At 33.1% G+C, this 24,208-nt stretch overlaps 1 protein-coding gene across 4 annotated transcripts in view; it reads left to right on the top strand.

Moving 5' to 3' along the window:
- VPS13C (vacuolar protein sorting 13 homolog C) overlaps positions 1-24,208 on the top strand; it is a 175,869-nt gene that overhangs the window by 15,321 nt on the left and 136,340 nt on the right. For 2 of the 4 annotated variants that reach the window (XM_028507282.2, XM_028507285.2), the window contains exons 4-10: positions 1,567-1,662; positions 3,265-3,366; positions 7,813-7,875; positions 17,454-17,519; positions 17,794-17,903; positions 20,820-20,879; positions 23,220-23,279. In XM_028507282.2, the coding sequence (XP_028363083.1) occupies positions 1,567-1,662; positions 3,265-3,366; positions 7,813-7,875; positions 17,454-17,519; positions 17,794-17,903; positions 20,820-20,879; positions 23,220-23,279 (557 nt within the window). The remainder of the gene's footprint in view (positions 1-1,566; positions 1,663-3,264; positions 3,367-7,812; positions 7,876-17,453; positions 17,520-17,793; positions 17,904-20,819; positions 20,880-23,219; positions 23,280-24,208) is intronic. The other 2 variants (XM_028507283.2, XM_028507286.2) reach the window with 1 other exon arrangement.

Genomic DNA, 24,208 nt, shown 5'->3' with positions numbered 1-24,208 from the left:
AGATTTTAGCCCTGGGAATAGATTCCCAGGTAAAACTGGCTCACCTACATATCTATCCAGGTGAATCAAAATATTCTTACTTACACTGCATTATTTCTCCGTAACCTTGTTACACTGTTGGAACACTCCTTTGAACTTTGAGCAACTTTATTTAAAACTGCCAGTGATTCTGGTGGTGTAAGTAGCTTAGTCATTCACATATTAGCCTGATCTGGTTGAATCAGATTTGTTTATTTCTCTGAAGAGTCTTGATCAACAACAAGAGAATTAGGGCTTTTTAGGGTTGTTATTTTAAAAATTATGATAAGAGAAGGTATTTGGTTTCCGAACATGGAAAATTTTGGATATTAGAAAAGGTTTGGATAGCATTGCTCTGGTATTGCTGAGGACAGATCAGGACATTGGCTGCTTGGAGACCCGGAAAGAGGGTATACTAGGGATTGGGAAATGAGTAGAGAAGGGGATGCGGGATGCCATGAAAGATAGTGGAAGGTTTAACAGAAGCACTTTTATGCACAGCCCATGGACATGGACAACAATATGGGGAGTGTCTTGGGGACGGGTGAAGGTGGGCCTCGGTGGAAGTAGGGAAAAGGAGAAAAAACAGGAGGAACTGTAACAGCACAAAGTGTAAAAATGAAAATAAAGGAATATGGAAAGATACCAAAGACAGATTTTGCCCATTTTAAAATTTAGTCGAGAGTATGCTCTTTCTGTGTTCTCTCTCCTGCTCTGCATAGCCTTTTCCCATAAAACCCCAAACTTGGCTTAGTGACAGTTAGAGCCATAGTTCATCTATATTATGAGTAAAAAATTTTTTTGCAGGCTAGTCTCTGAAGGACCTGATAATAATACCTTTCATTGTTTCTAAGAGAGAAAATGTGTTTTTAGTGATTTTAAAGTAGAAATTTGGAATATAATATGTCTGAACTGTCTGTAACTCATAACGCTAATCATAAAACAGCATACCTTACCTTTAGAGCTGGCCTCATCCAGTTGTAGCAATAGACATATTGTCAAAGTCCTTTTTTTTTTTTGGTACTCTGTGTTGGTGCTTCAGTTCCTGGGATCTAGTGCAGATACTATTTTACATTTGAGTGGTAGAGATGTACTTGTTGGTGTATCTATACACCAACATGCTCAGCATTCAGACCATCAGCTAGCTGTTGGATGAAGAGAGTACCAATTCAGGTTCCCGCATCCTCACTGATGACTTGGGTGGTCTTAGGTAAGCAATTTAACTTCTCTGGGACTGAGTTCCCAGTTTTTCTAAGAACTGAAGTAATAGCTGCCTCATTCTTCTTGCAGTTTGGGACTATAAATAAAATAATAGTTATCAAAAGCTTTGAAAAGTATAATACACAATGTGAATGGTCACTTCTAATAGTAATATGATATGGAAAAGATGTTTGTAAACTTTAGTGTTGAATTTTTTCATTTTTTTCTGAGTGATAAAGTATATGCATGACCAGTTTTCTTATATTTTTTCTTTTAATGGAAAATGAGAAATGTGTATCTTTTTGCACAGACAGATAAGAATTTAAGGTTGAAATTTTGTTTCTTCAGATAAATTAACTTTGAAGATTCCTTGGAAGAACCTCTATGGAGAAGCAGTTGTTGCAACCCTAGAGGGATTATACCTGCTTGTCGTTCCTGGAGCAAGTATGTTACTTTAGGTTGTAACCATTTAGTGCCATCGCAGTGAAACTGAATGTTACATGGGTTAACTATTATTAAATAGTTAGCAAATAGTTTAGCAAAATAGAAGATAATTTAAATAAACAATTCATATATATACCTACGCACATGCCTACAACATATATATTTTACATATATACCCACATACATATCATTACATTTGTATATAAAATAGTTTTATGTTATGGGAAAGAATAATTTCAACCATTTTTAAAATTTATTCTGTTCTAATTATTTATGAATCATTATTTTTTAACTAAGGTTTCCTACTAAGTTAAGATGCATTAGGCAGACTTACAATGAGAGAATGAAGTGAAGTAAGGTTTTAAAAATGTACTGATGTGCTAATCTATAGGTTTCAATATTGAAAAAATTTCCCCATTATATTTCTTCTGATTTTGAGTGATATTCTCTCAAAAATGTATGTAAAAAAGGTAATTTTTAATGATAAATTATAGTATTTTTAAAAGATTTTATTTTATTTATTTTTAGAGAGGGAAGGGAGCGGGGGAGAGAGAGAGAGTGAGAGAGAAAGAGAGAGAAATATCAATGTGCGGTTGCTGGGGGTTATGGCCTGCAACCCAGGCATGTACCTTTGCTGGGAATTGAACTTGGTTCACAGCCTGTGCTCAATCCACTGAGCTATGCCAGCCAGGGCTTAAGTAAATTGTAGTATTTTAATTTTAATGAATATCTTAAAGCTGTGATTATTTAACTAATACCTTTCATTACTAATATTTTTTCGGTTATAAGAACAATATAATGTTAAGGAAAGTTTGGGTATTTTAGGGAAAAATTTATTTTGTCAATCATAAAACAATTTTTCTTTTTCCTTTTTGCTTTACAGTCTTTACCATATACATGCTTGATTTGATGTAGCATTTATCACATTATATGTTCAACATGAATCTGGCTTTTTTATGTGTTTTGATGTTTCAGTTTTTATGGTGACAGTTTTGAAAGGCTGTGATATTCCATTGTGGGCTGCCTACTGTTTTTGCTATTACATTGGATATTATAACTGCCTCCTTTTTACAGATATCTTTTTTATTCTTTGGAGTTATTTCCTCAGGATACATTATCAGAAATGAGATTTCTAGAAAAAAAGGACATGTATATTCATGATTGTTGATAAATATTCTTAAATTACTTTCTAAAAGTATTTTTATCAATCTGTACTGATACCAGCTGATATTGGATATTTCATATTTTTTGTAGTTACTCAAAATTTTACCACTCATATATAATAACTGGACATTTTCTGATGTATTTTCTGTTCTCTGTTTCTCCCTTTTACTTTTCAACTCTTTTCTTTACTTATCCTTTTACATATTTTTTTTCTCCCTTTTAATTCCTTTCTTCCCTTCTTCCCTTTTTGATATGAGCTTTGTAAAGAAATAGAAATCATTTATTGTTTGAATTTTTTGTAAAACTAATCTGAAGGATGCAACTGTTTTTTTGACTTAACAAAACATGACACATTACACACACAATTATGAGGCTGATTGAACTTTTCCTATTTATTTATTAATTACATTTCTTTGTGAATTAACTATGTACTTTTAGGTATTAAATATGATGCTGAAAAGGAAGAAAAGTCTTTGCAAGATATTAAACAGAGAGAGCTGTCCCGAATTGAAGAAGCCCTTCAAAAAGCAGCAGAGAAAGGTACAGTAAGTTTATGTTTTAGATAAACTTAGATATACCTACATTTTAGATATATTCAGTACACTGTAAATAGGAAGCTTTCATAAACCTTGATAAGCTGTAGTTCCAAAGAAAGAATCTTGTTTTAAAATTGTATCTCAAAACATTGATAATAAATATTTTAATGACTCACATTAAGGAATTGTTGCCTTTCTCTGTGATTTTTTTCTCTTGTTGCTAAGGCATTTCTGTTCAGTCTCTCAAAATGTATGACAAATGCTGAGTAGAAATGACAGAAATATTTAGATGTAGTAAGATTTCTTTTGTAGCCTAAGATGCTGATATCTAACTGAATCAAAAAGAAATCTGTCTTTAAAATAGCTTGCTCATTAAAATTTATTATTAGTGATTCTAATTACCTTTGCCCCAAGGATTTTCTCTTATATAGCATTATTTATTCTTTTACACAAAATTACTAAAATACTTATAATATAGAAGTGCTCTTAATGGAAGAAATTTTAAAAAGTCTAAAAATACTTTTCCTTTTTTCATACTTAAGCATATTTTGTATTTTTAAAAATATTTTATTTATTTATTTTTAGAGGGGAAAGGAGGGAGAAAGACAAGGAGAGCTAAACATTGATGTGAGAGAGAAACATAGATCTGTTGTCTTGCCCACACCTCCAATAGGGGACCTGGCCCACAATATAGCCATGTGCCCTGACTGGGAATTGAACTGGTGACCCTCTGGTTTGTGGTACAGGGCCCAACCCACTGAGCCACACTAGCAAGGGCAGCATATTTTGTATTTCTACTAAGCTTAAGACTATATTTTCATGAAAAGTTTTTTTCTATTCATGTTATGTGCCAGATAAAGCAAGGCGGGAATTTATGACAATTCAACATAATTATTTCTTTTTATTCACTTTTAGTTAATTAGTATATGTGGAAATAGTATTATGAAAATGAGGATAAAGGCTTGAAGAGCACTAGAATTTCATGATTTTCTTGATACAGTTCAGGTTAAATGTGTTTTCTTGACACATATATTCATCAATAGTTACTTTGACATATACTTAGATATACTGATACAGGAATTTATTTTATATATATATTTATTGTGAAGTTATATTTTTCTCCTTTGAGAAATAAACCCCAAAAGTTTTCTGTTTTAGGGGAGGAGGATGGAAATAAGAGATTGCTTAAAAAATATTTTAGTGTTTCTGGTGACCTGTAAGAAACAGCATAGTATAATAGTCTCTTGTTTTAGTAGTTGACAGCTTACTTGACAAAATGATGCCTGTTACACATTTTGTGTTGAGTATCTATGACATTTTTATTTCTGTGTCTTCAGTGCTTAGAAAACTTACATGTTTGGGTCAGGCAGAGATTCTGTTAAGGATGTTTTGATATTACTATAGGGAATGAACATCTATATGTTAAATATATGTCAAATACATTGACATATATTTAATATGTTGACATTAAATATATGTCAGTAGGACTATCAGGCTTATATAACACAATAATCACACTGTAGCTTCTTGGATGATAAAATTTAGGTTTTGATGAGAGAGAACTAAGACTCAGAAAGTGAAACTCAGTTTAACATTATATTAGATTTGTCAGAAAAGTGTTCTGAGTAAATAGAAGAGATGAATTTAGAATTGGGGAAATATGTTGGTAAGAGATTGTTTTTCCTTTATTGTTAAGAAATACATTTAATTGTCTTGACTTCAGATAACCATTTTTTTTTAGTTTATATGAATATGGGTCATATCTCCTTTATACAATATTATTAACATGAATGATAAAAAGCAACCTTGGTCTTTGAGGTGCTTTGCATTTCACCATTATTAATTAATAGTTATTACTTAATGGCCATACTTTATTTATTTTTCAGACCTATTGTTTTCCCAAATACTTTTTGATTTTAAAAGCACAAAAGCGCTATCACACATGTGTAGAGATTCATGTGAGAAGAGGAAGTGATTGAATTCTAAGTGGCAGATGACAAAATGAAAACAAAGGGCTCATGCCGATCTGCTCTAAAAAAATCTTTTTACTTAATTTGTTTCATTCAGTAAAACAGACTGCTGCCCATCATCATGTGGGGAAAAAAGAAAATTGAAGTATAACTATGAGTTCATTTCTAGAGAATTTGTGTAATTGTAAAAATAAACTTGATATTTTTCTCCTTTTATTTCATTGTAGTGAGTTTATTTTCCATGGCTATTCCATGGAAAAGGTCAAATTCCTTGTGAGGCCAAAGAATTCCCAAATACTATAGATTCTGTATTTAAACCATTAAATTTATCAAAGGAATATATACACACACTTTATAATCAAACAGTTTTACCAGAAAGACTTCTGATGACAAATGTCAGTCCCTTGTTCCACCCTTCTCCACCCTTCAGACATACCCCTTAGATGGCCTCATCATTTTAGAAATGCTCACATTCTGCTTTATCTAATTTACTAATGTAAGACGTTACCTAGGATTTCCTATGGTAGTCAAGGAGTTCACCTCTTTCACCATATCCTTTCACCCTAAATTTCCCTCCCTATTTCTTCATAATGTAGTTATATCATACTTTTTGGCCAATTACTAGTAGAAACTTACATTATTATAATGACAGTAGAACTATTGTTCACTGCATAGGCCAAATGATGGACTATGATTATATTTCCTTTCTTTGCAATTTTTTAAAATTTATGAATGCTTCTTTTTCTATTTGCTTAGTCTTATATGTAAATTTGAGTTTAATTCTTTTCACATGCTATTTGAAATCTGTTATATGAGTACCGTCTTTCCCAATTGGCCAAACCCATTTATTGCTTTCGTCCCCTGTTCCCCTTATTCTCATGGAGCTCTTCAGTTGAATTGATTGTTTTTTTCAGTCCTGCCCCACAGTTGTTATCCTGGGACTGGTCTTCTTTGCTCTTCCGTGTTTAATTCATTGTTTTCTGGGTCTCTTGCCGTTTGTTCCTTTGATTGAAAATATCTGACAGCTTTTAAGAAAGGATGCACTGGATGTAATTTTTAAAAATCCTCTCAAAATTTTATTTTGTATTTGTATTTTACTTTCACACCTGTTTGATTTGGCTGGAGATATAATCCTAGTTTTAAAAGTAGAATTTTGAAAGCAGTGCCTTTCAGGTACTTTTAGGTACTATAAGCCTTAATAAGTACTTTTGAGAGGTCTGATGCAAATCTGCTTGATGCATTGTTGGAAACAAAAATTAGAAAATCCCGGGATCCTACTGTTCACGACCTTACATTTTAGCTGGAAAAACAAGACATGTATAATAAATAATAAACAGGAGAAAGTGTTGAGTCCCTTCAAAGAAATACAGATAGAGTGTTAAGGGAGTTCAGAATGGACATAGGTTTAGTCAAAGAGATCAGGACAGACACCAAAGGTGTATATTTCAGCAGGGTCTAAGGTATGAGTATGCAGAAAGGAGAAGAGGGCGTTCTAGGCCAGAAGGGTCAGTGGTGGTGCAGAAGTGTAGAGCATGTATGGGAACAGCTAAGAATTTGGGAATTTGATAGAGTGTAGTTAGAGGTAAGTTAGAAAATTATGTTTAGGTCAATTTTAAGCTATTTGAATGCCATGATAATGGTAATGACAATGGTAGCAGCTGCCATTTATTGAGCATTTACTGTTTGCCAGTCACTGTTCAAAATGCTTTACAGAAGTTGACTCATTTATCAAATAACTCTGTGATATAAAGGCTGTTATTATTCCCATTTAATATTTGAGAAAAGCTGGAGGTTAAATAACTTGTCCTATGTCACACAGCTAACATTAATAGACATTCATCTAGCCCATGGGAGAGTCAGTAACTTTTCTCTTTGCTTTCTTTAAAAATCTGGGAGTGATGTGATCAGAGCTGTTTTAATAAGGTTAAACTTGCTGTGTCTAGGCTGGATTTGGGGGTGTGGGGAATGGAAGATGATACTGTTAACCAGGATGGATAGAAAGGATTCAGACAGTATATCTGAAGGGAACAGATGAGATGAAAGCAAGGTGAGTTCACTTCAGCTAACTCTAAAATTAGTATAATTATGAAAGTTATATTTCATTCTGAAAATGGACAAAGCGGTAGTCAAAAGGGGAACCAAAACAGCAGACTTGCTCTGTTTGAAAATTCATCAAATAATTTAATGAGACATTAGCCATAATTGATACTTGTCTGCCTTGCTTAATTTGAAATTATTTTTATAATTTTAATTATTAGGATGTTTTGTTTCAATATTATGAAAATAGCTTCTATGTTGAAATAATAAAAATGATGTCATTGGATGTTACCTTAGAAATAAATCATTTTGGTGCCACTGAATTTTACTTGTTCTGTTATATTTGTAAGTCTTTGAATTAAGTTTAGACATGTTTCACATGTGAAATTAAAGATGTCATTTAAATGCTTTGCATTTTGGTTATTGCTGCCATGCGGATGCAGGCGCACATTCAGGGGAGTTCATATATGGCTTGGAAAACTTTGTTTACAAGGACGTCAAGCCTGGTGGGTATGCATGGTTAATTGTATTTAACTATATAAAAATTATATTCTTATCCATGCTTGCACTTTTAATGGAGTCCATCTGATGATGTGCCCCCGTTTTAGAAAATATGGAAATGTAATTCATGTTTTTCCCCTTTACCATCATTCCTTTTTCCTACTTCTGCAGTCATTCATTCTTTCACTATACATTTAGTGCTATGATCATGCTGAAGGTTCATGAGGTAAAACAAATACCATCCACTGCTCTTGTGAAGAAGCTTTCCATTCCTTTTAAGAAAATTCTGACTTTTTCATTGAAGTATTGATATAATTGACATACTGCACTCTATTAGCTTCAGGTATACAACATAATGATTTGACATTTGTATACACTGTAAAGTTATCACCATAGTAAGTCCAGCCACCATCCGTTGCCATATGAAGTTACAAAAATTTTATTTTTCTTGTGAAAAGAACTTTCAACATTTATTTTCTTAGCAACTTTTCAATTCACTGTGTGGCACCACTGACTGTAGTCACCATGCTGTACATTACATCCCCGTTACTTGTTTATATCTGGAAGTTTGTGCCACTTGATCTCCTTCACCCATTTCATTTCCCAGCCTCCCTTCCATGTGGCAGCCATCACAATTCTCTGTATCTTTGAGTTTTTTGTTCTTTTATTTTTTTTTAAGATTTCACATATAAGTGGAATTATATTGTATTTATCTTTCTCTGTCTGAATTTTACACTTAGTAAAATCCCCTCAAGGTCCATCTGTGTTGTTGCAAATTGCAAGATTTCATTCTTTTTTTTGGGGGGGAGCTGATTAGTATCCCATTGTTTTTATATACCACATCTTTTCTATCAGTTCACCCACTGATAGACATTTAGGTTGTTCCCATGCCTTGACTATTGTAAATAACATCGCAGTAAAATAGGGGTGTACTTATCTCTTCAAATTAGTGTTTTTTGTTTTTTTTTTTCACATAAATATCTAGAATTGGAATTGCTGGATCTTATGATAGTTCTATTTTTTCTTTTTCAAGGAACCTTCATATCTTTTCCATAGTGGCTGCACCAATTTGCATTCTGACCAACTGTGCCTGAGGGTTCCCTTTTTCCACACACTTTTGTCAACACTTGTTATTTCTTGTTCTTTTGATAATAGTCATTCTGACATGTGTGAGATGATACCTCATTGTGGTTTGCTTTGCATTTTCCTGTTGATTAGTGATGTTGAACATGTTTGCATATGCACATGGGCCATCTGTAAGTCTTGTTTGGAAAAGTGTCTCTTCAAATCCGCTGCCCATTTTTTGTTATTGAGCTATATGATGAGTTCTTTATATGTTTTGGATTTTAACCCCTTGTCAGATACATGAGTTGCAAAAACTTTCTCCCATACAGTAGGTTGTGTTTTTGTTTTGCTGATGGTTTCCTTTGCTCTGTAGAAGCTTTTACATTTGCTGTAGTTCCATTTTTTACCTTTGCTTTTGTTGCCATTGCCTTTGGAGTCAGATCCCCCCCAAAATTCCCAAGAGCAATGTCAAGGAACTTACCCACCTATATTTTGTTCTATGAGTTTTATAGTTTCTGTCTTATATTTAAGTCATTAGTCCATTTTGAGATAATTTTTGTTTATGATGTAAGGTAGTGGTCTAGTTTAATTTTTTGCAAGTGTTAGTTTTCCCTGCTACATTTTTGAAGAGACTGTATCCTTTCCTCATTGTGTATTCTTGCCTTATTTGTTGTAAATTAATTGATCCTACATGTGTGCATTATTTCTGGGCTATTCTGTTCCATTGATCTGTGTGTCTGCTTTTATACTAATAGCATTTTTCCTATTATTATAGCTTTGTTATATATTAATTTGCTATATATTAATATAGTTTTAAATCAGGGAGTATGATGCCTTCAGCTTTTTCTTTCTCTCTCAAGATTGCTTTGACTCTTTGGGTTTTTTTTTTTGTTCCATAAAAATTTTAGTATTGTTTGTTCTATTTCTGTGAAAAATGCCTTTGGAATTTTTATAGGGGTTGCATGGAATCTGTAGATTGCTTTGGGTAATATGGACAGTTTTATAATGTTAATTTTTCCAATCCATGAGCATGGAATATCTTTCCATTATTTGTGTCTTCTTCAGTTTCTTTCATCAGTGACTTACAGTTTTCATTGTGCAGGTCTTTCTCCTCCTTGGTTAAATTTATTCCTGGGTATTCTTTTTACTCTGCACTCAACCAACTGAGCCACACCGGCCAGGGCATATTGTGTTCTTTTTGATGCAATTGTAAATGAGATTGTTTTTTAATTTCTCTTTCTGGTAGTTCATTATTAGTATCTATAAAAACAATAGATTTTTACATATTGATTTTTTATCCTGCAACTTACTAAATTTGTTTATTAGTTCTAACTAATGTCTTTTGGTGGAGCCTTTAAGGGTTTCCTTTTTTTTATTTTTAATAATGTAAAACATCACTTTTTAAAAATATTTATTTTTAGAGAGAGGGGGAGGGAAGGAAAAAGAGAGGAAGAGAAACATCAGTGTGTGGTTGCCTCTCATGCACCCTCTACTGGGGACCTACTCTGCAACCCAGGCATGTGCCCTAGGCCAGGAATTGAACCAGCGGCCCTTTATTTCGCAGGCCTGTGCTCAGTCCACTGAGCTATGCCAGCCAGGGCTAAGGGTTTTCTATATATAAAAACATGTCATGAGCAATTAGTGAGTTTGACTTTTTCTTTTCAATATGGATGCCTTTATTTCTTTGTCATGCCTAATTGCTCGGACTAGGACTTCCAATACTGTGTTGAATAAGAGTGGTGAAAGTGGTGTTCTTGTCTCATTCCTGTTCTTAAGGGAAAAGCTTTTAGCTTTTCACCATTGAGTGTGATGTTATCTGTGGGCATGTTATATGTGGCCTTTATTATATTGAGATATGTTCTGTCTATATCCAATTTATTGAGAGATTTTTAAAATCATAAACAGATGTGGAACTTGTCAAATGCTTTTTCTGTTGGAATGATCATATGGTTTTTATCTTTCATTTTATTTAGACAATTGATTTTGTGGATGTTGAACCATTCTTGCATTTTATAATTCCTTCTCAAAAATGGTGTATTATCCTTTTAATGTATTGTAGGATTTAGTTTGTTAATACTTTGCTGAGGATATTTGTATCTACGTTTGTCAGGGATATTGGTCTATAATTTTTTCCCCTTTTTGTGGTGTCTGTCTGGTTTTGGTATCAGGGTAATACTGGCTTTATAAAATGTGTTTGGGAGCATACCTCCTTTTTAAGTTTTTTTTTTTAAGAGTTCAAGTAGGATAGGTATTAAATATGCTTTGAATATTTGGTAGAATTCACCGTGAAGCCATCTGGTCCTGGACTTCAGTTTGTTGGGAGTTTTTTGATTGCTGATTCAAGTTCCTTAATAATAACTGGTCTATTCAGACTTTCTCTTTCTTTATGATTTAGTTTCAGAAGATTGTATGTTTTAGCATGGAGATACTTATGGCTCTTTGTCCAATTTTGTTGCTTATAATTGAACCACCTTTCTGTAGTCTGCCATGGGCAATGTTATTCCTACTAGGAGTAACCTGCCTCCGAGATAGAAATGAATTTCAGTGGTCTATTTAAATATACAACAAAATCATTGGATAGCATTGTTAAAAAACAAACAAACATATAAAGGTTACTATGAAGGAGAATCTAATTATTTCAGAGTTTTTTGTTTTTTCAAGAAAGGTATGTTAGCCTGGGTGAAAAACTAGACTTGGAATGTTGATGATTCTGAAATGAGAATAATTTTATCGATGATATTTTTATTCAGTTGGCTAGAACTTAATGTGTACTTTATGATCCTTTCATCATTTTACTTTCTAAATATATATTCCTTCTTATTTGATGTCATTTTTAAAAATTGTAGAGCTATGGTTCTCAAAAAGTCAAACTATTTCCATAATAATACTAAGGCATTATTTGACTTTTCACACTGTTGACTTTGGTACTGATGGTACAAAGGGAATGTTGAGTAAAATTGCTGGCTGCCTTAGCAGGAATCACAGCAGTGGCCTCAAATAGTGCTCATAGCCATTATATTTCTGACTCCCTTGTGCTCACGGTAAAAAACAAAATAAAACTAAATAAAAAACCCCAATTTTACTTACAAATGCCATTGATGAAAATGTTAATAAACTTCAGCTCTTGAGGACATGATTCTTCAATATTTCATGTGACAAAAGAGGAAGTATACATAAACCACTTAAATACACTGAAGTGTAAGGTAAGTGTCTTACAGAAAAGCACTTGGTAGTTATTTGTCTTGCTACCTGAACTAGTTCCATTTTTCAAGGAAAACCATTTCACTTGGAAGAATGAATGACATTGGATGTTTGGAAGATACTTAAAAAAAAAAAAACCAAGTTCATGGTAAATAACTGGCAGTATTTGTTGCCATGATAAGATTTGAGCTTTTGAGCAAAAATTAGAATCATTATTATTGTACTTGCCACCATGAGCTTGACAACTGCCTAGTACTTAAAGACTCTTCTGATGAGATTGCTAGTGATGTTAACAAATGTGATTTTTGATATTAAATAATGAAGTGACTCAATATTTGGAAGATATGCATAGTTAGTTGAAGTAATATTTCCATATTACCAAGGCATGATGAAAATTTAGGCATGTGTAAAAGTCCACTTAAAGTGCAGAGTGATTTTAATTTGGATGAAAAATTTATTAATAGACTTTTCAGATTCTAAGATGAAATCAGCCTTTAAGAAACCACCACTTGATGAGTTTGGGTTTAGTATTTGTAATTACATGAAATGATGTTTCTCCTTTTTACTATTACATATCTGTAGTTAAATCATATTTTCTTCATGTGGTTCCATCTAAACCACATAGCAGATCAAAAGCAGAAATGTATATGCAACTCCAGCTGCTTTTTACTAAGCTAGACATTAAAGAGATTTGTAGGAATCTACCACCATGTCATTTTTCTCACTACAACTTTTTGTTTGGAAAATAGTTATTTTTCATAAAAATATGCTATCTATACTATCATGTAATGGTTTTTTAAATGAGTTAATAAACATTTAAAAACATTTCTTAGTTTTGACTTCCATTATCGAAATATCAATAGTTGCAATCCATACCAGTAATAAGATGTGTATGGTTCTCAAATTTTATGTGTGTTAAAGGGGCCCTGAGACCAAAATATTTGAAATTATTGACCAAAATATTAGAGAGTGATTGGGAATCATACATTTATTATTCATCAGATTAAACAGACTCTTTCTCTAAAGAAGTGTATAATACTCAGATTAGATTTTGGAACTATATGGACAGAATAAACATGGTGAGATCAAAGGCGAAACACAGTACTAGAACAAATGTGAAATCAGAAATACAATAGGGAGGTCAGGTGAGAAGAATGAGTTATGGGGGAATCTAAACCCATTCAGCTGAACCTCTATCTCTGAAAGCTATTCTAACCAAGTGGGATGATTTTTAAGGCTACTCTGGCTTTTCCTTGTTGTTTCTTTTTAAATGGTATTTCTTTGAGAACTCAGTCTTTTTCTAAATGTTTTAATTATCCACACTTTCTAAATGTTTTAATTATGAATGACAAAAATTTAGGGATCATAACTGTGCAAGAAATACTGGTTATAGCAAAGTCCAGATTCTGTTATATATTTTTTAAATGTTTTCTTTTTGAAACTCGGGTGTTTAAAAGAAGATTTGATACCTATTCTTCTCAAACTCTTTCAAAAAATTGAAGAAGAGGCAATACTTACTAATACATTTTATGATACCACCATATAACCCTGATAACCAAAACCTGGCAAGAATACCACACAGACCAATATGTCTGAATAATACAGATGCAGAAATCTTAAACAAAATATGAGCAAATGAAATACAAGAATTCATTTAAAAAATAATACATCGTGATCAAATGGGGTTTATTCCTGGGGCACAGGGATGGTTCAACATACACAAATTGATCAGTGTAATATACCACATTAACAAAACAAAGGATAAAAATCATACAATCTTATCAATAGATGCAGAAAAGGCATTTGATAAGATATAGTATTTATTTATGAGTAAAATACTGAATAAAATGAGCATAGAAGGAAAGTACCTCAACATACTAATGGCCATATATCAAACCCTCAGCCAGTTTTATACTCAGTGGTGAAAAACTGAAAGCTTTTCCTCTAAAATCAGGAAGAAGCCAAGGATGCCCACTCTCACCAGTTTATTCAGCATAGTCTGGTAGTTCTAGCCAGAGCAAATAGGCAAGAGAAAGAAATAAAAGTCATCCAAATTGGGAAGGAAGGAGTAAAAGTGTCACTTGTTGCAGATGACATGATTCTTTAATAGAAAACCCTAAAGATCTTCCCAACAAACTATTAGAAGCAGCAAACAAATTCAGTGAAGTTGCAAGATAAAAAGTCAATGTACAGAAGTCCACTGCCTTCCTTTATACTAACAATAAAACTTCAGAAATAGAAATGAAGAAAATTCCTTTTGCAGTTGCAACCAAAAGAATAAAATACCTATGTATAAACTTAACAAAGGATGTGAAGAACCTATATACTGAAAACTACAGAGCATTATTAAAAGAGATTGAAGAAGACATGAAATGGAAAGATGTTCCATGTTCAGGGATTGGAAGAATTAACATAGTTAAAATGTCTGTATTACCAAAAGCTACATCTACATACAGATTTAATGTAGTCCCCATCAAAATCCCAAAGTCATTTTTTAAAGAAATAGACCAAAAAAATCATCAGATTTGTATGGAACTACAGAAGATCCTGAAGAGCCAAAGAAATCCTAAGAAAAAAGAACAAAGTGACAGATATCATGCTAACTGACTTTAAATTATGCTGCAGAACTATGATAACGAAAACAGCATGGCATTGGCAGAAAAATAGACACACAGACCAATGGAACAGAATTGGGAGCCTAGAAATAAAACTATATGTATATGGGCAAATCATTTTTGACAAGGGAGCCAAAACCACACAATGGAGAAAAGAAAACCTGTTCAAGGAATGGTACTGGGAAAATTGTAAAGCTACATGCAAAAGAATGAAACTAAATTACAGGTTGTCCTTATTTATGAATTATTTCAAAACAGAGCAAAGACCTAGATAAAAGATCTGAAACAGTAAGTTACATAGAGGAAAACATGGGTACTAAACTTATGGACCTTGGTTGTAGATAACATTTTATGAATTTGACCCCAAAGGGAAGGGAAGTAAAGGCCAAAATAAGTGAATGAGACTATAGCAAACTAAAAAGCTTCTGTACAGCGAAAGAAACCAACAACAAAACAAAAAGGCAATGAATTGACTGGCAGATATATTTGCAAACAATATAATCCAAAATATATAAAGAACTCATATTACTGAACATCAAACAAACCATCTAATTAAAAAACAGGCAGAAGATCTGAACAGGTACCTCTTCCAAGAAGGCATAGAAAGAAGACAGGTTATGACAAGTGTTGGAGAAGTTGCGAGGGAAAAGGAACCATCGTTCACTGTCAGTGGGAATGTAAACTGGTACAGGTGCTATGGAAAACAGTATGGTTGTTCCTCAAAAAGCTAAGAATAGAGTTAGCATATGGCTCAGCAATCCCTCTTCTGGGTATCTACCTGAGAAACTTGAAAACACTTATTTCAAAAATAGTGCACCCGTATATTCATTGCAGCCTTATTCATGGTGGCCAAGACATGGAGACAACCAAAGTGTCCTTTGATAGAGGACTGGATAAAGAAGATGTTGTACATATACTGTGCAGTTCTACTCAGCCATAAGAAAAGAGGAAGTGCTGCCATTTGTGACTATATGGATGGACCTTGAGAATATTATGCTAAGTGAAGTAAGTCAGAAAAAGCCAAGAACCATGTGATTTCACTCATATGTGGGATGTAAAACTGAAACTCATGGACACATGCCACAGTATGGTGGTTACCAGAGGGAAGGGAGTGGGGGCGAGCAAAGGATATAGGGGACTGAATATATGATGACAGGAGATGATTTGACTTTCAATGTTGGGAGCATAATGCAATATACAGATCATGTATCATAGAAATGTGCACTTGAAACCTATGTGATCCTATTAACCAATGTCATACCAATAAATTTAGTAAAATAAAGAAGTCTCAGGCTTTTATTCTAGTAATTCAGGATTTGGTTCTTAGCTTTTGTAATGGGAGGGCTATTTGCTTTAAAATATTGAGGAGAACAAATTTAAAATTCCAAGCAAATTTTGTGTATACTTTTTGAAATACATGTCACATTAAGTGGACTTATCTATTTTATTATAATGTTCAGATGTGCATTTTTTCTTATCTGTTTGAACAGTTACATGCTCTGTGCCCAGATATTAGGATAAACTCTGTCCTTGTGAAGCTTGGGGGCAAGACAGTTGTGCAAATACTTCAAGGACAGTGTAATGACTAATTAATAGAAGTCTGGTGAAGGAGTAGCTGCCCTGGAACTGCTTGGAATAGAGGCTTCAGATAGGCATTGTTGCTGGACCTGAGATTTGTAAGCTTCCTGGGAGTTTGCCTAGTGAAGAACATCAGGGAGGGCACAGGGAATGACACATGTAGAGACACTAGGCATTGGAAAGTTTTATTTTGTCTTGGAAAATAAAAATATTTCTGAAGTATCCAGTGTATGGATGAGTGGCAGGGATAGAACAAAATAGGGAGATGGAGTCAGGTCATGAAAAGACCTTCTGTCTTTTATTTGGAAGCCTGCCTTTAAAAGAATTTGAACAGGGGACTAGCAAGCTGTTACTAGTGTTTTAGAAGATAATAGTCTTGTAGTAGGATAGAAGGACGTTTAGTAGGAGTAGAGTGGGAATTAGAGGTAGGGGACGCCATACAGAAACTTCCTCAAAAGTACAGAGTACAGTTGATGTCTTGTTGAATGTAAATATTTATACTTTGGATGAGATAGGTGCTGGGTAAAGCCATAAAATGAGGCAGTGCCAAATAAAAGGGGATTAGGTTTTAATGAAATTATTAAGCCAGGTGCAATGTACAGTTCAATGTATGTTTTATGCCCTTTTTATGTTTATATCCCTAAGTCATTAAAGGGTTTTTCTTTTGAGATCTATCATCCAGAGGAAGTCATCATCGCCAACCTACCCATTCATCACATTTGTATTCCTTTGTCCCTACCACATATTAATCAAAAACTTTATCTGAAAGTTTTATATTCTGTCATTATTACATTTCCAATATTTTGGTTAACATTGAAATTAAAATTAAACTTTGTGTTGTGAAAATTCATAAATATTATAAAGGGAATTATGTATGGATATTTTACCCAATTTTTGTGTAATTGTACCTGCCAAATTATTTTCTAGATTAAAGAAGGTTGGTTATTTTAGACTAAGGAAGGTTTGTGAATTTCTATACTGAAATAATGGATCAGCTTAGAATAAAATAAGGTGAATTGTATTAGAATTTTATGTCAGGAAGAATTCTCTTGCTTTCTTTTCTGTCCTCTAGTCTGCTAACTTGAATTTTATCCTTTTCTCACTAAAATGCTTCCACTGAGAAGGACGTAAGCGTAAAAAGCACAAAAAACATTTTAAGAAACCTTTTAAAGGTCTTGATCGCTCAAAAGGTAGGTAAAAGTAGTTTTTATGCCATGTGTTATATATACACATTGCCACTTAATTTCTGTCTTCTAAGGTAAAATGTTAGATTACAACATAACTTCAAAAATAAGTAATAAATTGGAAATGCATATTCAAACCTAAAATAAATCTAAAATAAAACAAGTACACTAGAAAAGGGTGTAATTTCCATTGAGTAGTGCCTTAGCTGTCCTTTGGTCATTGATTATGAGGTTTGTGAGAATTTCAACTCTTATGCTTATATATTTCTATTTTTTATAGATAAACCAAAAGAAGCCAGAAAGGATACATTTTTGGAAAAACTGGCAACTCAAGTAATTAAAAATGTACAAGTAAAAATCACAGACATTCATATTAAATATGAAGATGATGTAAGTAATTTCAGGTTCCTTAGTTTAGATTAGTAATTAAATGTGTATTTTATATTAATTTTGATATGTCTACATATGTATTATTTGTGCCCAGTTTTAAATCCATGGTTGATGTTTTTTCTGATCAGTACACTACCGTTTCTCCTTTCCTGTGATGGGACACTTATGAGTATAAATATGTAATAAAACTACAGTATGTTCCTTTCTAAAGCTAATATATGAGATTTCATTTTGACTTCAGTATTTATTTTGAATTTTGTTTGTCTTAAAACTTATACTACTCTAACTTTAAGAACTAATTTTCTTTTTATACTAACAAAAATTTATTCCAAGAGACGATGGAGTACCAATTATAATGGTGGTTGGTAAAGTGGGGACAAAACCCAGGTCCCTCGACTGCTAGTCCCATTCTCTTTTGTTCCATCCAGTTGGACTGAATACCCATATCGACTCATGTACGTAGGCAACAATGTATTTGAAGATCTAACTTTATTTATAACCCAGAGTTTAACAGTAGTTGATTAAGAACTATATTACTGATTTTATTTATTGATTTTATTAATTTTAGTTAAAATGTAGCAAATATTGCTTTGTTTTAAAGTTTGAAACATATGTAAGAAACTTTGAGATTTTTCATTTACCTAAGAAACTGGAAATGTTATTCTATTTTAAAGATGCATTGGCATTCTTTTTTGTTTTTAATTTGCTTTTTAAGTTTGAATTAAATTAAAGCAATACTGACATTATAGGTTTTATTTCCCCTTTCTGATAAATTTCTTATATAAATTAATGTTCAGTAAGACATGCTTGCAGTTTTTCTTCTTTAAAATTTTTTCTTTAATTTTTTTAGTACATATCATCTTTAACTTATACTTTTGGTTTTACGTAGTAATCAAGCTGAATTTTGTTAACAAATAAATGTTTCAAAAACCTAACTACTCATCAGTGCCCTTATGTAAAGCAAACTTAGGAGAATGAAATCTAGTCAACACATGATGGAAGTGAGAGAATTATTCTTAAAGCTAATGGCATATTGATGAATGAGAAACCTCAGTTGGAACTTAAACTAAGCATTTGTTAATGAGCAAGTACAATTAGAAAAGTACATTATTTCTCTCTCTTTAATGAAAAGAATATAGAAATGCACAGGAGTGGGATAAATAACATCATTTATGTTTAAATTGATGCCATCAACACAATATATTAAAATAATCTAAAAGGAAAATGATTTTAAATGGTAAAGGAATCTTCATTGTAGATTTGTCTTCAATGCGATTTACCTTTAATTATTGTACCTAGAAGAATAATGAAAAATATAGTAAAGGAAGTGGGAGTAAGGAAGGTATTGGGTTGGCCCAATAGTCTGTTTAGTTTTTTCCATAAAATAAAAGACACATTTTTCATTTTTACCAGTAACTTTATTGATTTGGATATTTTGAGTATGTTGGCTTTCTCCCACTATTGGCTTCCAGTGGGTAGAGGCCAGAGATGTTGCTAAACATCTTCCAGTGCATAAGGCAGCCCCAGAGCAAAGAATTGTTTGCCCAAATGTCAATAGTACCAAGAAACTTTGCAAACCACTTTTGACATGTTCCATCAGTCCCAGCACCTCCTCCATATACTGCATAAGTCTTTTCTTTTGCGTTTCAGTTGTGTTTTTTACTTTTCTTGAAATAATAAAGCATAATACACCAAAAATGTTCGTATTTTCATCACTTTCAGTATTAAAATGGCTGCACAAAAAGTCACCAATTTTGATAGGTTTTTTTTTTTTAATGCATGCAGATTGGGCAGCTGTCACAATACAGTCTAACAAAATTGTTTCAAATGAAGTTAAAGACAACTAAGCACTACTAGAGCCATTGTACAGAAAAAAGTAAACTTTTTGGCCAACCCACTGGAACAATTTATCACAAAGTTGCTCATTGGATGATAGTAGTTTGTGAGTAATATACAGCAATTGAGGACTTATGTTTCACTGAAGTTCCTTCTAATTAGGTGTAAGTTATTTTGAGCTAGTTATCTGTAGGTGTAAAAAGATGAGTGGGGGAATAAAGGAAAATATGTTGCCATAATCATAATATATCGGATATTAAAAACAAAGCTCATAAAGCTATTTGTACTTTCAACTCTGTCACATCCTGCATATTTCCTATTTGAGAAAGGTTTATGTGACTAAACTCTGGAGTCATTGTTGGGTGATTTAGAACATTGTTTTTCCTCCTCTTTCTAGTTTCCCTAGGTTCTGTCACAACCAGAAAACTATGACTTGGCCATCTTCTAGATGTCTAAAACAATGACACTGTACACATTGTGCCACAGTTTAAGCACTGTGGGTAGATTTAACTTAGGTTAACTTAGGTTATTTTTGATTGAAGATCAAAAATAGAACAAAAGCTTAATATTGGCAGATTTCGGGTTAAGTGACTAGGGAAGTTAAATATTAAGAATCTTGGGCATTTCTGTCAAAAGAAATTTTTAAAGTGTCAAGGAAATTAAAACTTAAAGAGATAGTTCACATGTCTAAGAGTGAACATCTGAACTGTTTTAAAAAAAATTTAGTGGCAGTGTTATTCTCTGTGACACTTTGTTTTATTTATTTATGAAGAACACCTTTAATGTTATACATAAAGAGACTCTCTTTTTAACTATCTTGACAAGAAGTTGTTTAGTTGTAGTGAGTCTTCTTACTTCTAGTAAGAAAAGAGTTTCACTGGGAAAGTGTGAGTGTCATGTCTACAAAATATGGATACTTTCAGCCATGTTATTGCCTTCTTCCCCTTTCTTTTCACAGTCCATTTGGTTTGTGAGACTTATTTGTAAGCTAATTCCTCTGTGCTGCTTGCTATAAAGAGTGGAGCATGGACTCACCTTCACCATCAGTGTATTTTAACGTCACCTTTTCTTCTTTGATAGATTACTGATCCAAAGCGGCCTCTTTCGTTTGGTGTCACACTGGGAGAACTTAGTCTGTTGGTAATGTTGGACTTATTTTAAATATTTGTGGAACCTGTAAAATATTCCCAAGTCACGGGGTCAATTGCCTAAAATCAACTCTTGCTACAAATAGCTATTTTACGTATCATCTTTCTAAAACTTTTTTAGGAGTTCAAAATCTTTAGTGATTACTATTACATTCTCTAATTATTTTGATTTATTTTTGAATTTAACAAATACCCAAATATCAATATCAAACATTCTGAAATATAAAAGCTGTCTCTTAAACATGTGAGAAAGTAGGGGAAGATAAATTTCTATAGAGTCATGTTCTTATTCTTGTTTAGGTAAATGGAATATCCAAGTAACTTGTATGTGTGTATGTGTTTGTATGTACATATGTGTATCATCTGAGATGTATGTAAGTAATTTTGATTAAGTATTTTATATTGTAGTTTGGTTTTTCTCTTAAAGATCTTTAAAGGTGGAGAATGTATATATCCAGATTAGCCATTTTTTTCCATTATGGACAACTAAGGTGGTAGGAAACATGTTTTAAAGTTAAGGACAGTAACCAGTAAGTCATACTGGGTACATGTTTGCCTTATGGTTAGTTATATGGATAGGGCCTTAGAGAAAGAAGAGGAAAAAGTGAAAGAGAGGTAGACTGCCAGAGGAACAGAAAAAAAGGACATGTTTACATGGAAGCCTTAAAAAGAATACATGCATAGAGAGGTAGAGATACATATTGAGTGGAAGCCCAAAGCAGAAACATTAAAGGAAAAGAACTAGAGAAACAGGAAAGGGAGTCAGGAAGGTAATGTTTAATATTCAGTTTGTCTTCTGCATATTTCCGAAGTGAATTTGAAGTAACTATCAAGAATACCTTTAAAGAGACCTAAATCTGTCTCCTGGAAGGTAGAAACATACTTGTGACAAAACAAAAGTAAAATGAAATAGTCAAATACTTGCCATTGACTAATAACAGACAGGCATACTAGTGCATAAGAATGATGCCTAGCATTCTCAGTGTGTGCTGTCTGATTCTCTGTACCTTTGCTCAGGCTCCTCATGCTGTTTTCTCTGTGTATATTATGCCCTTCCCTTTGCCTGCCTGGCAGTTCTATTCACATTTTAATGCGCGTGTGAGATAATTAGCTTGTCTTCTTTCTTGTTCCTTTTTTATTTCCTTCTTAGAATTTATCATTCCTTCTTTTATGCTCCTCATTATATTTTAAGAAAGCATCTGTAACATGTTATTGGACTGGTTACCATGTTGGGCTCCTGCTACTAACATTCATTCATTCATTGATGCAGTATGAAATAAAATACAGTATTGAAAAAATAAAGCATTTGGCACATTGGCTGGCACATTGTTTCTTGCTTCAGCTACTACATGGACTATTGTAACAACAGTAAACTTACCTCTTTTTGTGTCCATACCATTTCTTTCTCCTATCTTTCCAATTATAATTGAACTCTGTAAGTAATCTCCCCACCTCTGATCTGGATCCTGTCCTTCCCCATGTCCTCAGGAGCCCTCCTTGCCTTCATCTTTCTTTTTTCAGTCAGTTTCCTTCTCCTTCCTAAATCTCCAACTCTTCCCTCTGTCCGCCCTTCCTCCCTCCACCACACTGCTTTTTGTAAGCATTTAAATATATTCAAGTGTCTCCTTACAACAAAATTTTAAAAGCCTGTTCTAAACCCTCTATTCCACCCAGGCCCCATCTAACTACCTGCCTTCTCTTTCTCTTTTTTCTAACTAAACTTCTTGAGAGAATTTCCTGCCTTTTCTTTCTTTCCCCACCTCCTGCTGACTCCCTACCCTTTGTGCTCTGACTCTAATACTCCACTGAAACTGTTCTTAGCAAGTTCATTGGTAGCACCCTGGCTAAATAAAATGAGTAAGTTTAATTTAGTTTATTTCATGGCAGCATTTGGGATTGCCGACCATGCTTATTTCCTGGAAACATGGTCTTGCTATGATTTCCATGTTCTCCTGGTTTTCTTCCTACTTTGTAATAATCAATTGATTTTTTTAAAAAAAGAATGTGGACCTTTTTGAATAGCTTATAGGCAAGCTCTCTGTTATTATTCATACCCAGTTCCTTTCATACTCGAGACAATAGCTCAATAATTATTTTCTGGATGAATTAACTCATTTAAATTAGAACCTACTCAGTTCTGTTTTCACTGTTGTTCCTTTGATTTTTGTCTAAAAGATATGTAAAGAAACAAATTGCTGGAATGGCCAATATGAGCTATATGTGTTTTCTTCCTAAGTTACTTTGTTATAGTTTACAAATTAGGAGAGTACTATTCTGAGATACATATATATACACACACTTTATTTCACAGTTAATTCATTTTTTCTTTTAGACTACAAATGAACACTGGACTCCATGTGTATTAAATGAAGCAGAAAAAATTATATACAAGGTATTAGACTATATTAAAATTTCTTCGTTTTCTTAGGTGTAAACACAGTATATTTTCTTGAGGATCCTTGATGGAGCAGAATGTGCCGTTGGAGTGTGAGTTAAACATCTAGGGTCTAGTTTTGGTAATGCTACATAATATACCAAAAGTCATGTAACAGTCTAAAACCACTTAACTATTTTGAGGTTCAGGTTCTTCATCTAGCACATAAAGAAACTCTACAAAATTAACATATCCCAGCTTATATTTTATGAAGCATTAGATAATTGAGATATTGGATTTGTAGAAAAATATTCTGTGATCGGGTAAGATTACTGACTAAAGTATTAAGCTACACACAGTTAAATAGGTATATTTCATTTTGTCTTAAACTACAGAACTCCACAATACTTTAAATATGCTAATAATTATTATGGATATTCAAAAGAGATATTTAGTATGTAGCTTTCCCCACCTAGTTGGTCATAGAATCCTCTTACCTAATTCTCTGCTGTGAATAGCCATTCATATCCTTTGGAGGAATCATACTGTTTTATTCAGCAAAATATGTACAGGGGCTGTTAAAAACTAAATTCTCGCTCTGGCTGGTGTGGCTCAATGGATTGAACACTGGCCTCTGAACCAGAGTTGCAGGTTCAATTCCCAGTAAGGGCACATGCCTGGGTTTCAGGCCAGAACCCCAGTAGGGGCATGCAAGAGGCAACCATGCATTAACATTTCTCTCCCCCTCATTCTCCCTCCCTTCCTCTCTGTCTAAAAATAAATAAATAAATGTCTTTAAAAAAAATAAATTCTCAATAAATATTAGATAATTGAATGAATGGATTCCTTTGGAAATAGTGTTTCTGGAAGCACAATTTAGCAAATACTAGATTAATAATAAAGTCTGAATAACATGCGTATATTTCCCCCCATTTTTACACTTAGCC

This window comes from Phyllostomus discolor, chromosome 1 (assembly GCF_004126475.2).
Source record: "Phyllostomus discolor isolate MPI-MPIP mPhyDis1 chromosome 1, mPhyDis1.pri.v3, whole genome shotgun sequence".
NCBI classification, from domain to species: domain Eukaryota; kingdom Metazoa; phylum Chordata; class Mammalia; order Chiroptera; family Phyllostomidae; genus Phyllostomus; species Phyllostomus discolor.
This window is presented reverse-complemented; position numbering and strand designations above follow the sequence as displayed.